General features: G+C 32.5%; 1 protein-coding gene and 1 pseudogene across 2 annotated transcripts; one reads left to right on the top strand and one right to left on the bottom strand.

Moving 5' to 3' along the window:
- The first annotated feature begins 6,443 nt into the window (after positions 1-6,443).
- On the top strand, positions 6,444-13,187 carry LOC143591827 (chaperone protein dnaJ 16-like; annotated as a pseudogene). Its single transcript, XR_013145789.1, has 11 exons — positions 6,444-6,631; positions 7,983-8,106; positions 8,230-8,312; positions 8,759-8,870; positions 9,959-10,063; positions 10,374-10,424; positions 10,884-10,974; positions 11,077-11,183; positions 11,362-11,509; positions 11,601-11,654; positions 12,628-13,187. The product of XR_013145789.1 is annotated as a chaperone protein dnaJ 16-like (transcript).
- Positions 13,188-13,814: 627 nt separating this feature from the next.
- Positions 13,815-14,308, bottom strand: LOC143591837 (uncharacterized; the record flags this gene model as incomplete). The annotated part of the gene is made up of 2 exons (XM_077071922.1): positions 13,815-14,038; positions 14,141-14,308. Coding segments are annotated over 2 exons (392 nt in total), but the record flags the coding sequence as incomplete, so codon positions are not given.
- Between the last annotated feature and the right edge of the window lie 189 nt (positions 14,309-14,497).

Here is a 14,497-nt window from a genome sequence, read left to right as displayed (position 1 = left end):
GTTTCGGTTCGGTTATATTCGGGTTTTTTTGGTTTATTTTATTTTGTTTTTTTCGTTCTATTAATTGTTTTATGCAACATATTCCTATGTACAAAAATAAATATTAACATTTACTATTCCTTTCACAAACGTTAATTTCTCTTACAAATCTAGTGAACCAACAAAGTCCTAATTTGTCTCGGTTGTTGTCGCATATGGCTTAGTATAAATATATTTAAAAATCATTTAAATTATTTATTTTAATATACCAAGTTAATCGGTTCGGTTCGGTTTTTTTCGGTATTTTTGAAATGGGTAACCGAACCGAAACCGAAATTTTGGTTTTCCAAAAAAACAAAAGAAAAACCGTCGGTTAATGCTTCGGTTCGGTTTTTTCGATTAATTCGGTTTCGGTTCGGTATTTTCAGTTTTCTGCTCACCCGTAAATGAAAGTAGTAGATGGTTGAAGGGAAGAATCAATCAAGTAATCAATACTGAATGAATGTGAGCCACATATTTTTTTATTAAACCTTTTTTTTTGTTAAATATTTTCTCTCATTATTAATGTAATTGTTTGTTGCACAATTGCATATATCCATTAAATATAGTTGTCATCATATATGTTTATTAGTATTTAACCTGTTTTAATTATTTGAGTTACTATTAATATTTTCTTGTTTTCGAGCATCATGTTTTCTTAGTTGAGTTTATAGATTGAATTCTTGACATGTTTTTATTGAAGTATATTTTCATGTTACAGTTTTGTAGTTCTGTTGTGGTTAGACTGTTTCGTGAGCATTTAATCATTATTTTCATTTGTTTCAATTCCGTAGGGTTGGCTTTTCTTTAGGATGTGGCTTGGTGGGAAAATAAGACAAATTTACCATTGCCATTAAAAAATGCATCTTCTTTTGCCAATGAATAAACCTCGCCTTAAAAACGTTCCAGCTTCGCTATATCACATGGCATTTGTTATAGACTCGTTTGTTTCATGTCTATATAATATCTTTAAGAGGGTTGTAACCCATGAGTAAAAATCAATATCAAAGTTTAAAATTTAATTAGTAATTAAAGTCTATAACGATCGCTAATTGTCACGACAAAAATGTGGGTTGATAACAATAAAAATTGTTAAAGGCCTCAATATTTCAACTTGCTTTAGGCCTCTAAAAAGGTTGGGCCGGCCCTAACTACATTCTAAAACTTATGTTGTGATGTTAAATGAAAGGGCATCGCAATCATTTTATCACATGAACAAGTTGTTAATGGATCGTAAATTTCTAATACTAAAGAAGATTGAGACACATAAATAAAGCGTAACAAAATTGGATCAAAATGAACAAAAGCAACCAGAATAATAATATAACAGATTGACAAACAAACGAATACATTCAGTCCACCATCTAATTATTAGAGTATTTGTATATAAGCGACTGCAAATGTTCACAAGCCAAGCTTATAATGAGTCTAAATCTAGCTCACACGCATGTGTTCAACCTAGCTTTAGTTTTAAATTCAGCCCATATTGTTCTCCGTTCAATCTAACAAACAGATCAAACAAAATTATGTTAAAACAATATCCACTTTAATATTATCAGTATTATTTGCTATGTAGCAATACTTTACCAAAAAGTTAGCAATTTAATATGTTATCAAGAACCCCACCATGGTCCTTTCACGTTTCTTTTTTTTTTTATTCTTTTACATTTTCCAAATTGTTTAGGAGTAAAAAGTAAGCAATTTAATACTCATTGTTGGTGTGTTTACAAATTGGTATAAATAATGAAACACATATGGCCACCCATCGTTAAGTAGTATACCGGATCGTTGGGTTTGGCAAAAAGATTCGTCAGGCATATTCTCGGTGGCTGCAGTGAAGCATGTTCTATTCAAGAAGTCTAACCCCTCTGTCCCGTTTATAATGAAGTGGAATAGTTGGGTTTCGTTAAAAGTCAATATTCATGCTTGGAAGGCGGAAATGGATAGGCTCTCGACTCGTATGACGCTCTCAAAAGAAATATTCAGGTGAATTCGGTGGAGTGTTGTCTATGTGGGGATTACGACGAGTCTAGTGACCATCTTCTCACCTCATGTTACTTTGCCACGTTAGTTTGGCAGTTCGTTAGTAACTAGTGCCACATCCCCCCTATTTTTGCTTTATCGGTCAGAGACTTGCTTAAAATTCATGAGTATAGCAACTTGGATCGGAAGATAAATAAGGTGTTATACGGGATCATTCTCACGGCTTGTTGGTGTATTTGGAAGACAAGGAACGAAGTCATTTTTCAAGGCACTTCGGAGAGCGTCTCAAAAACGGTGGCAGACATAAAATCGTTAGGATTCCTTTGGATAAAAAATCGATCTTCTTTTAAAAATTTGCTTTGGAAAGATTGGTGTAATTTTTCCTTGTAATTTCCTTTTGTAACTGGGTTCCTAGCACCTTGCTAGTGATTTTAATGAAAATCGCCTTTCGAAAAAAAACATATGGACACCCACCAAGAGGAGTAATTAATTCAACCTTATACAAGAAAACAAAAAATCACACAACTACCAGTCACGGATTCGATTATACGATTGTATGCATATATATATATATATATATATATATATATATATATTGTGACCCCGTTTAATGCCATCCATCCAGCTTCTTATTCCTTCTACCTATCATTATTCTTTCCCCTATACCGGCTCAACCTACTTCTCCCTTATTATTGCCGCCAGTGTTGATTCCAGGATCCAAGAACATGGTTTCCTCCATCTCCTAACCAGCCTTAGCCATTTGCTATGCAGTTAATTGCGGCGCTATAGCGGCCCGGTGGTATAATAGCGGAACCGCTATTTGACGATATTTAACAACCGATATATCGGTTTACTCATTGAGTTTATCGGCCCAATATTATTGACCCAAGTTTGTTAGATTTTTGGGCCCAAATCGTTTACCTTATTAACCCATAGCCCAATTCCATCTTATTTTAACCTAAATCAGTATGTTATTGAACGTTAAAGACCGATACATCAGATCTTGTTTCTTTCTCCACCTCCAGCGCTGCTGATGCTATCTCAAGTTTTCAACCAAGGTTAGTAAATCTTAATTCATCGGCTCATCCAATTATTGATTTGGGGCACATACTAGGAGCAAAAGAGAACGCTATAGAGATGATGGTGATGCTACAGTTGAAGTGGACGATCTTGAACAACGATTGGAGTATTTGGTTGATGTGGACTCGGAGGATGATTTCGTGGCTTTCGATTAAGTGATTAAATCATGTCTTAAATTAAAAATATTGTTACTTTGTGTTTTGAACTATTGACTTTTATGACTTTGGTATTATTGTATTAAGACTCAAGTATTATTATTAGATAACTTTTGGTGTTATATATATATACCGCTATCCCACCGTAATAACCGACATCTCAGATATCGGTTATTGACCGATATCCGCTACTTTTCGGCATTAATTGCATAGGCCATTTGTACATATAAAGATTGTTTCTCTAAGAATATTAGCATGTAATGCTTATACAAAAGCTGTATAAACTACCACAATTAATATATGTGTGTATATGTATTTATTCATCAGATTAATTCACATCCATGCTTGAATTTGGTCAACTATGTTAGTGTGAAAAAAGTTAGTGTGAAAGTGGGGATCAGTGACATCTATTTTGCGATGTAAGATTATTATTAGCCAATAGTTAAAAGGGTAAGATTATTAAAATTCAATTTGTCTTTTTTTAATCCGTCAAAATACGGTTTTAAACTTGATGGTATGAAAATATTGACTATATGAAACGTGATTACATAGAGAATTTCATGATGGATATGGAATAGCTTTTTGGGGTATGTTTTTGTTGATTTTTATTAATAGTCAAGTTGACTTTGACTTTTGGAGACCTTGACTATTGGAGACATCATGTAAGTGAAAAGCAATTTAAGGAGGAGTATCGCTATCTTCATTTAGGTATAAATCAACATCCTTTATATGTTGCTTATGTTTTAAATAATAATAACGAGTTCATTAATTATTTTCTTTGTTATTCGTTGTAACGTAATATTTTTTTTTCTATATGAAAAAATTTAAAAAAAAAATAAGAAGAAAAATTTATTAAAAGTATTGTTAAAGTATTCTTATTTGGTATCCTCTTGCACCAAAATGGTAGTTTAAAGTTGTTTGTTGAATAGTTGACAAGTTGTTAAAGAGTATTTAAACCACTAGGCATTTAGTCTAATGACATTTTGGAGCGTTAAATAGTGTCCATATTTCAAAGGTGAAGGGTTCAAGTTCTATTGTGATTGCGGAGTAGAGTTAGGAGTGGTTTAGACGAGTTTGTAAGTTATTCTAAAATATTATAAAATAAAAAAAATTAAGGAGCATAAAATAGTTGTGGTTTGGTTTTCGACTTATCATTTTTATTAGTATAGCTTAACTAAAATCAAATAAAACGCCTAACAAAATTTTGATCGGTTTGGCTAGGTTAATGATTCACAAGTTGGTCGACCATTTTGAGGTTTTTACAAACTGTCATGTACGGTTTGGTTTGTAGTGTGAACCTTTAAATGAACCATTTAAACTGAACAGTATCTATCTATGTTATATTTATAAAAATATAGTTAGAGGAATTTTGATATTTTGACTTTTTAAAAAAAATCATTTATTTAGTTTTCATTTCCTGATTATAAAGTGATTGTGTAATTCTCTTTGAAATTTTCAACTTAACTAACAAATTAGAAAGACTATCAAACCGGAAGAATTCAAGAATATAAAAATGGTTTAATAAAAAGATAGATCTATGCAAAGTTTTTTTTTAAATCATTATAATATATAAGTTTTAATGATTTTCGTTACTAATACTTTCGATACAAATACATGTACAATACCGATCGTATCCCTAATTGAGTTTATAAAAGTTGTATTAAATACTCTTTTGTATATTTAATTTAATATTTCACCAAGGAAAAACACAAATTATATAGTGGGATATGGGTATTATGGCGTATTTTGATAATGGGACACTCAATTGAATAATGATACAATATGATGACATATTCTCAATTTCTATAATACCAATAATAATTATGTTTTACATAAGTTCTTATTTAATTAATTTGCTATGTCACTTCACCCCCTTTAACATTCAAAAGGTTACATTTTACATCCCTAGTAAACAAATTCATTAATCATATGATTAAGACCAAGCAAGTTTATAATCAAAGAACACTTGTTTTATTTGTATATTGTTGCTACATTGGGTGGTAGCCGGGCTTGTCGAAATGTGCTCTTATGGCTCCAGCAGTCTAAGTTCTCGCTCCCAGCTCACACGTGAGAATAAATATTGTAATAGATGATTAAGCATTGAAAACATGAAGTGTACATGGTTGTGAAAGTGTACACTATGGTTGGTGTTGTATACTTGTATTGATAGTGTCGCCTTATCTTTCCTAACACTATAGGTTCGTTGGTGAGAATTTATAGGCGGGATGGCTGATGGTACTTGAATAATCATTCGATCATGTTTCATATCAAGACTGAACCAAAAACTGACAAAAATTGGCTATCTTTTTTTTTACTCGCGGTTAACCAAAGCTAACCAAACCGAACCATTCATATTTCATATATTTGTAGCTTTTATACAATCATTTAAACATTCATGTTTATTACATCCATTTCATGTATTATGCATCCATTTCATGTATTTCTAATCAAGATGTTTAACCCAGTTTGGTTTATGTTATTAACCAATATTAACCCAAAACAGGCAACTAACCAAATAAACCAAATCGAACTGCACACACCCTAATCGAATAAAACCGAACCGGTTTTAAGTTTAGGCTAATAACCAAACAAACCGCACACACATTTTTCATGATGACACTTCATTATCCGGCTAACGTCATTACCCAAACCGTAGATATCGGTAAGGTTTTAACTAGATGCGTTCAAAGTCGAATATCCGAACATTCAGATAGTGAGTTTCACTATCCAAATCGTAATATGAAATTTCAAAAATCCGATTAGATAGTAAGCCGAATATCCAGAAATCTGGAAAAAAAAAGTAATTACAAAAATATTTAAAAAAAAAATACTTTTAAAAATATTTCGGATATCCAAAATATCCGAAATGTCAAAAAAATATCTAAAATATCCAAAACTTATCCGAAATTTATAAATAGTATTTATTACTTACTAAATTTTATCCGAAAGTTTTTAAAGCCACTATTCCTAATCCGAATCTGGAAATTCGGATTCTGATTTTCGAATATTTGGCAAACACAAGGACTAATGTCTTACAAACCCAAAAGTAGAAGCATTCCTTTTGCAACATTTCAAACAAAGACAAATCTTTTATCGGCATCACACACACTCTCTCGTCAAGACTCTAAACAAACAGGTAAAAGAGCTCTACACACACACAGCATCTTCTTCTTCTTCTTCTTCTCCGTCACAACAACACGAATCACGCAACCTTTATATAAACATTATTATTAGGTTTTGTTTCAAAATATGCCGCCGAATAAGTCGTCCAAATCGGAGAATAATAATAATAAAGAGTCTTCGTCGGCGTTGAGAGATCCGTACGACGTGCTTGGTGTAGCTCGTAACTCTACAGATCAGGAAATTAAATCTGCTTACCGTAAACTGGCCTTAAAGTAAGTTATCTATTTCTCTTTATTTTCTTACTAATTAGGTATTATTTCTGTTATTTTATGTGGTTGGTTACGAGTTTGTTAAATTATTGATTTATGAATTGTTAAATGCAGATTTAATAATTAAGTAGTTAATTATGTTTTTGTTAGGTTAAAGGATTTATGTAATTATCACATTATCTGTTCGGTTCTTACCTATAACTGAAAGACATAAATGATTTTCAGTTTTTAAAAAATCCATAACCGAAGTCGGTCCGGTTAGCATGTCGGTTTTCGGTTAGGTTAAAAGTGCTTACGGTAGACTGGCGTTAAGTACGTTATCTAACTTTAGATTTCTGATAATTGTGTAATAAAAATTATGTCGAATTTAGATTTAGAGTAAAATTTTGCGTTCGTTAAATGCAGATTTGGTATTTGAGGAATTAATTATGTTCTAAGAAAAAGGATTTATGTAATTACCACATTAGGTTTCTTAATTGCAGTTTGTGTTATTAGTAATTTGAGGAAGGGTTAGGGGATTGCATTTTTTTTTAACGGAATCCGTAAACCCTCGCCCCCTGTCAGGTTGAACCCGGGATTAAAGCCCTGATTCGTCCCTTCACGGGGTTAAGCCCCCTGTCGGTTAGGTGATTACATGGTTTAAGGAATACTTATTTTAGGGATATTTTAGGGATAGGTGATATGGAGTGCCTTTAAGAACCAAAGTGCATAAACATTTCTAAGTAATGTCACCGAGTCAAGCCAGAATGGGTTCGAGCTCGAAATTAAACGAGGCAGCTCAACTAGGCTCGAGCATGATTTTGAAGTTAAACGAGCCGATGTTTGCTCGGGCTAGTTAAACGAGCCGATGTTTGAAGCCATAACTGGTTTTGTATTGAATATTTTACAAGTATTTGAGGCTGTTATTCGGTGCTTGATCTTAAGAAACTGTCAACCCTATGATATGATTGACAACAATATAGTAGTTATTTTCTAACAAAAGTTCTTTGTATAACCAACCTTTGGTATGCTTACCAAGTAACTTACAAACAGCGAACGTGAATTGGTTGCATGAAGGATTTTTCTGTCGAAATAATCGTTTTGTGTTTCGTTTACAGTTTTATCTTAAACTAAAAGAGGGCCATATTTGTATCATCTTATGTATTTGAATGTACCCAAGGATAAGAAATGACCACACTCCTCATTTTTGCCATTACATGTTTCATTTAGTATTTTAGAAAGAGTTACATTTAATAAATGTGCTCAATTTTTTTTAATAAGTTATTTTTTGCTTTTTGAGATCATATTAGTCTGCAATAAATGCATGTGCTACTTTATTTATTGGCGATGAATTTATGTTGATACTGTATCATAGGTACCATCCTGACAAGAATGCAAATGATCCTAAAGCAAGTGACATGTTTAACGAGATAACATTTTCCTACAACATATTATCCGATCTGGATAAAAGGCATCAATATGACACTGCTGGTTTTGAGGTCAAGTTCTCTATATATTCATGCACATGCCATCAAATAAATCTAAATATTTTACAATTTGCTTTTTTTTTATATATATTTTTAGTATATGACTTTATGTTGACACATTAGTCATTGATGCAGGCTGTTGACAAAGAAGGCCAAGATTTGGAGCTAGATCTTTCAAGCTTGGGTGCTATGAATACAATGTTTGCTGCAATTTTCAGGTTTTTTTAACATCAAAACGCTCATAAAACAAACTTATTTTCTGTTTAGATTTTAGAGTTGGTCGTTTTGACTAATTAATGAATGGGACGGTTTGAGTTGTGTTTTATCTCAAAAATGGGTTGAAAGTCGTCCAAAGATTAATTAATAATGCATAAAGCATCCTAACTTTTGTGGTTCCAAGATTGTAAAAGTTATAACTGCTTACCTACTTATCAGTTTTTATGTGTTCATAGCAACGCACTCATAACTAAACTGTTTTTTTTTTTCATAATTATATTCCTAAATAAACAAAAATAAGTTGTTCGACCCATACTAAAAATGACCAGTTTGAGTTTTGACCAATTCCCCAACTCATCCATCTTGTACCTCTACTTTTGTTTATCAATTTGTATGCTTCCAATGTCTTACTGAAGTTAGGGTTTCTATAAAATGCATATTATTGCAGCAAACTTGGAGTGCCCATAAAAACTACCGTATCCGCCACTTTGTTGGAAGAGGCACTAAATGGTGCAGTTACCGTTGAGCAAATTGCGTTAGGGCAACCTGTTGCTCGAAAGGTAGGCTAACCGCTAATGTTTCTTTATCTAGTTTGTGGTTAGAATTCACTTTTGTATTTTCAGTGAAAACAGATTGTTTTAAGTAATTGGTTATCTTTTATTTAGTGTCAACGTGTATCCTGTTTCTTTTATACCAAATCTGACAAAAAACCAAATTAGATAGCGAATATAAAGTTATAACTTGTACATATTACATGACGAACATGTCCTTCCAGTATTGGCCATTTATAAAATTTTTAATTACATAATAGTTAAAAGTAATCAATGCTATTTTTGTTCACCACATATTATAACTTATAACTTTATATTCGTCATCCAATTTGGTTTCTTGTCAAATTTGGTATAAACGAAACCAGATACACACTGGGTGGGTCTATAAAGTAATTCAAATATGAAAAAAAATTTAAGTAGGAATATAAGATTTTTTTTAGTGATTCAAAAGATTAGCTTTCGTCTAAACCATCTCTGACAAAAACCAAATTAGATGGTGAATATAAAGTTATAATTTGTGCGTATTACATGACGAAAATGTCCTTCCATTATTGGCCATCTGATAACTTTCCAGTTACATAATAGTAATATTACTATATTATAACTCTATATTCGTCATCCAAGTTGTTTTTTTTTTGGGTCAAATTTGGTATAAACGATAATAGATACATACTGGATCAATGAAAAACTTCATAAGTTGGGTGTCCTTATCCATTTTATTTACTAAAAGTTGGTAAATATGATATTTTTGTGATTCAAAAGGTTAGATATGATTTTATAACATTTAGAAAGATATATGAAAGTTTGAATGCTAAAACCTGTTGCTATAAAATGAATAGAAAAAACTCTCAGCAGGTGACAAATTTCGAATGATCTTTTTAAGTTTTATGCATTTGCGTTATGAGGTCCCCACACTTTCTTCCTTTTCATGTGGCGAGTCAAATAACCGATATGTGTTCAAATGCTTAAATAATTGCAGTTTAAATACGATTATAATATTAAACAGCAATTATTTACAAAAAAAAGGTGTTTATAGGTCCCTACACCCATACTAAATTATATTATATTAATATGAAATATTTTGTAAAATGGTGCAGGTTGAGAAGCAATGTGCTCATTTCTATTCATTCAAAATAACAGAGCAAGAAGCGCAAGCTGGATTAGTTTGCCGAGTGCAATCATCAGACAAGAGCAAGTTTAAGTTTAGTAATCGATTTATTTCTCAACAAACTCATAATGTAGATTGATTGACATTTATGATTCATTTTAAATTTAAAATTTTGCCAGTCAGAATCCAGTTTTGAAACTCTACTGTATATCATATTCATATAGATAACGTTTTGACCTATTTACTTATATATCGGTTGACTCATGTTATATTTTTCTTTTAACGGGTCAAAAGTTGCTCAGAGTGTACATTTAATTCTCTACTTGCAAAACTAGTATGCACATTTAACTGTCTGATATAAGCATAATGTCCTGTGTTGACTCAAAATCTTTAACTTTGTGCAGCTTTTGTATTTTGATCTGGAAGAAAATGGTGGATTGAATCTCGCCCTACAGGTATCGTGATCATTACTCAATAAAGATAATTACTTAGATTTCTTTTGTGCAACAACAGAACTTTAGAAGCTCAAAGATCGTTTTTAACTAGCGAGGCAAAGGACAAGGAAAATAATAGAACTTCACATTGTTTTAGCAACTTAAGTTTTAAACAATTTTAGCAATGAACCTCTTTTTTGACGGCTTTTACCTAATGTGGTGTTTGTTGATGCATGCTAACTACTACATCAGATGCCACACGTGTAACAAAATTCTTAGGATTAAAAAACTAAAATAATAGTTATTTACATGCTTGTGAAAATGATACTTTTTTCAAAACTATGCTTAAGTAAGCAATAATTATTAAATATCAAATCAGACGTTTTAAAACGGCAGACAATATGCCACGTCACAATTTTTAAAAATAAGAAAATTAGTTATTGTACAATGTCTTAATTTGTAAAATTGTAACTATTGCAGGAAGATAGTGTAAAAACAGGGAAGGTGACATCTGCCGGAATGTATTTTTCTTGGTTTCCCAGTCTATCGACTGGATCGACCATCTAATTCAGTGAGTAAATTTTAACTATCAGTTACATGATTGTGACTATTAAACGTGCGATTAAATTTCCATAACTTTATTCTCTTTAACCTTTTGTCCATCTGACGCTAGGTGGCATCTGCAAAGGACCCAGATGCTGCCTTCTTCAAAAAACTAGATGGATTTCAACCATGTGAAATAACGAAATAAAAGCCGCGTGCACACATTCGCTGTTTACGGTTAGGTTTCTACTTATTTGTCAGTTTAAATGCAAGATTTACTTGTCTCAAAATATTATGATTAAAGGGCAGTAAATTTGACCCGTTTAATTATGAAGAGGCCTATTTATAATAGTAACACGCGGGTTCTTTTGATCATAATCAAGTCCTTAATATAATTGTCTGTTTCCTTTTGTAGGTGACAATTTTTTCAAAAGTGTAAGCTACACAATAGAAGTGATCTGCACAGCTTCTTTCACTGAACAGAAAGAGAGTCTAAGGAAGTTGAAGGTCAGATTTTGTCAAAACGATTCGAGCTTTCTAAGTTTGAAAGTGAATATAAAGAGGTTGGTTAAATATGATTTACTTTATTAGTCTTTTAATTGACAATTAAAATATGTTTTGTTTTGATTTGAATTAGATGTTATATATCTACAGGTTCTTGCGCAATTCACGGAGATGACTAGTAGATATGCTCAAGAAATGCAGGAGGTAAGTTCTTAAATATTATCACATCTTAGTCTTAAGGGGTTGTTTGGATTTGCTTGATAAAACACCCCATCATCTATTGATAACAGAGAAATAGGAATGGGCATTTGATACCGATACCATACCGAACTGTACCTATAGAATTAGTATGGTATTCGGTACCCACTTTACCGATAATTCGGTATCGCGATTTTCGGCGCTGGTATTGGTATGAAACCGATACCATATTGAGAGAAACATTTTGTAACGAGTAACTGTCCACACCGATATTCAATCAGTATTTTCGGTACAATACTGGTATGGTACCAATGCCCTGTAGGGATGAACATTACACCGGTACCGAATCTGCACCATTCTTATCCCGGCAACTAAGTAACCAATAAAATATCCAAAAGGAAAAGAAATGGTTAGTCATTTTATATGAAATTATCATGTAAATAAAACTATTAGTTTTTCAATTATATAGCCAGTGCTTTTTAATTCGGCTTGATTCGGTAATCAATAGAAAGTGCTAATCATAACATTAAGCAAGGTTAATATTAATCGACTAGCGGTTCTAAGCTTTAAGAGCCAAGTATTTAATATTCGAGCTTGACTCACAAGACTACTACAGTAGCTTGAGCTTGATTTGCAACACACCTCAAAAGTTTGATTATAACCCTTGTCCCCTATGTGTATGCCTTAGTAGCTAAAGGCACAAAACACACCCGAGGCACAATAAAAAATTATACAAGCATATAATATGAACCGGTTTAAAATTGACTATAGAATAAGTCAAGTCAAACAAGGTTCAAGCATTTTAAGGCTGTTTTTAACCAGTTTGAAATTTTCAAATGGTCAAACCTGTTTTTTTGTCCTCCAAGCGCCTTTGACAACATGGCCGCAAACGTGTTGTGATTGCCAAATACAATAAAAAGCCCATATGTTGTGATTGTAGCTGCACTTATTGCTAATCCTTACATTTTTGACTTTGTAGATTGATGACCTTCTTAAACAAAGAAACGAGATACACGCCTCTTACACAACGATCCCACCAACAAAGCGCAGCAGTAGCAGCGGTCATAGAATTAAGAGACGAGGAGTGTCAAAGCAGTCAAAAGAAGATGGCGGTGTGTCAAAGCAGACAAAAGAAAATGGCCACCAAAAGCCGTCATCAGGGGACAGGATAAAGAAGAAAAAAATGGTTCAATATTCATGTAAAGGTTGACAAGAGGAAACCTTGCTGAGACATTTGGACATTTCAGTATGACATCAGAATCACAAAATGCGGAATAGTCTATTGTCGGAAAGAAAACAATCTATTGCATTGCCTTCTGGTTGTACATTTGCTTCGTTTCGAATACAAATTTAAAAGTTATTTATGTTCATTATGCTCGTGAACGAGTAAAAAGTTTTATGTAGGGCCTAGGAGTATTTGATCATTGTTTGTAAATTTGTTCTTGATATGTTACTTCTTAGTTCAGTTTTGTTTCTTATTTAAGTTTCACAAGATGTTATGTAAATTTAAGTATTATTTATTACAAGACACTATTGTGTGATATAACTAGTTGATCATGTAAATGTGTATATAATTTCAAACCTTAAGCAAAAATTATAAAAGTTTGTTTATTAAACCAATAAAAGTTTAGATTATAATACAAACTGTTGAATGAATTTTACCAAATTTCTAGTAATCAATCTTCTTTAGTAAATCTGTAAATTAAATAAATTGTCATCCACAATACCAAAAATTTAAAAATAAAATAAAAGGACCACTTTTAACAAACTTTGTTTACCTAGGGGAGGGTGGGAGCGATCTCGGGTAAACCCATGCGGTACCCCTGGTAATTCGGAAACACCACCGCCACCCTCTATTTTTTTGAATTGGGGTCGTTAAAAACGGGTTATTTAAACCCGAGATTGAAAAATGATTGTGTGTGTGACGGAACACTATTCAAGTAATCATTAATAACAAAGATTTATAGATTGTTAATATACCATGGCAAAAGACATCTTAAGCTACAACGCGTTTTAACTTCTACTCTTTACTTCATTAACAGAGTAAACCACAATCTCTTTCAACTACAACTCGCTAATCAAGTAATCATTTACTAAACTCATATCTAAGCTTCTTATAAAATACAATAAACATGGATCAAAAGAACTTACATCGCAAAAGACGAGTTACTCGTCTGACCATTCTTTCTGGACCATTTCATCCCTATCAATGAACCGTTCTAGCAATTCTTTTTCCTTTAAAACTAAACAGTTTGTGTCTTTACCAAACCAGTCGTAACGTTTTTTGGCGATGCAGTCGTATGCAAGATCGCGTATGGGAGTTGGTATGATCATGAGTGTGCTCAAAGCTGAGTATGGTAATGGCAAGTAAGATAACACTTTCAGTGCAGCTGAAAAAGAATATGAATCCGAATGTTACATGTAACAAAAAAAACATTTGCAATAGTCTGTAGAAAGATAGAAAAATAATTACAAAAAATAGCATTGCTAACCAGTAGATCCTTGGTGGTATTCATAGGGTCCTTCAATAAACAAAAACCGACGAAGAACATCCTCACGATCCACACCACATATCCTCAGGTATGGTTCAGCAGCCTTGGATTGAAGACAGCAGAACTTGATTTTCCTGTGTTTGTCTGCATTAATCACTAACTTCACCCCTGCATAAACAATATAAAGGTGGCACATAAGTTTCCTTGTGAACGAATAAAGTCCAACGTTGATGGTTCATAAACTGTGAGTATGCATTGTAGTCTATTCTTCTAGTTCATTAGTAATCACCTAACAAGCTACAGATCATTGTTCACAAACAGTTTATTTAACTTGTAGGCTAATACGAAACTTAGGTC

The sequence above is a fragment of the Bidens hawaiensis genome, unplaced genomic scaffold (genome assembly GCF_021521415.1).
Source record: "Bidens hawaiensis isolate Kalapana, Puna unplaced genomic scaffold, B.hawaiensis_p1.1 tig00040085_1, whole genome shotgun sequence".
NCBI classification, from domain to species: domain Eukaryota; kingdom Viridiplantae; phylum Streptophyta; class Magnoliopsida; order Asterales; family Asteraceae; genus Bidens; species Bidens hawaiensis.
Note: the sequence above shows the minus strand (reverse complement) of the source record. Positions and strands in the feature narration are given on the sequence as shown.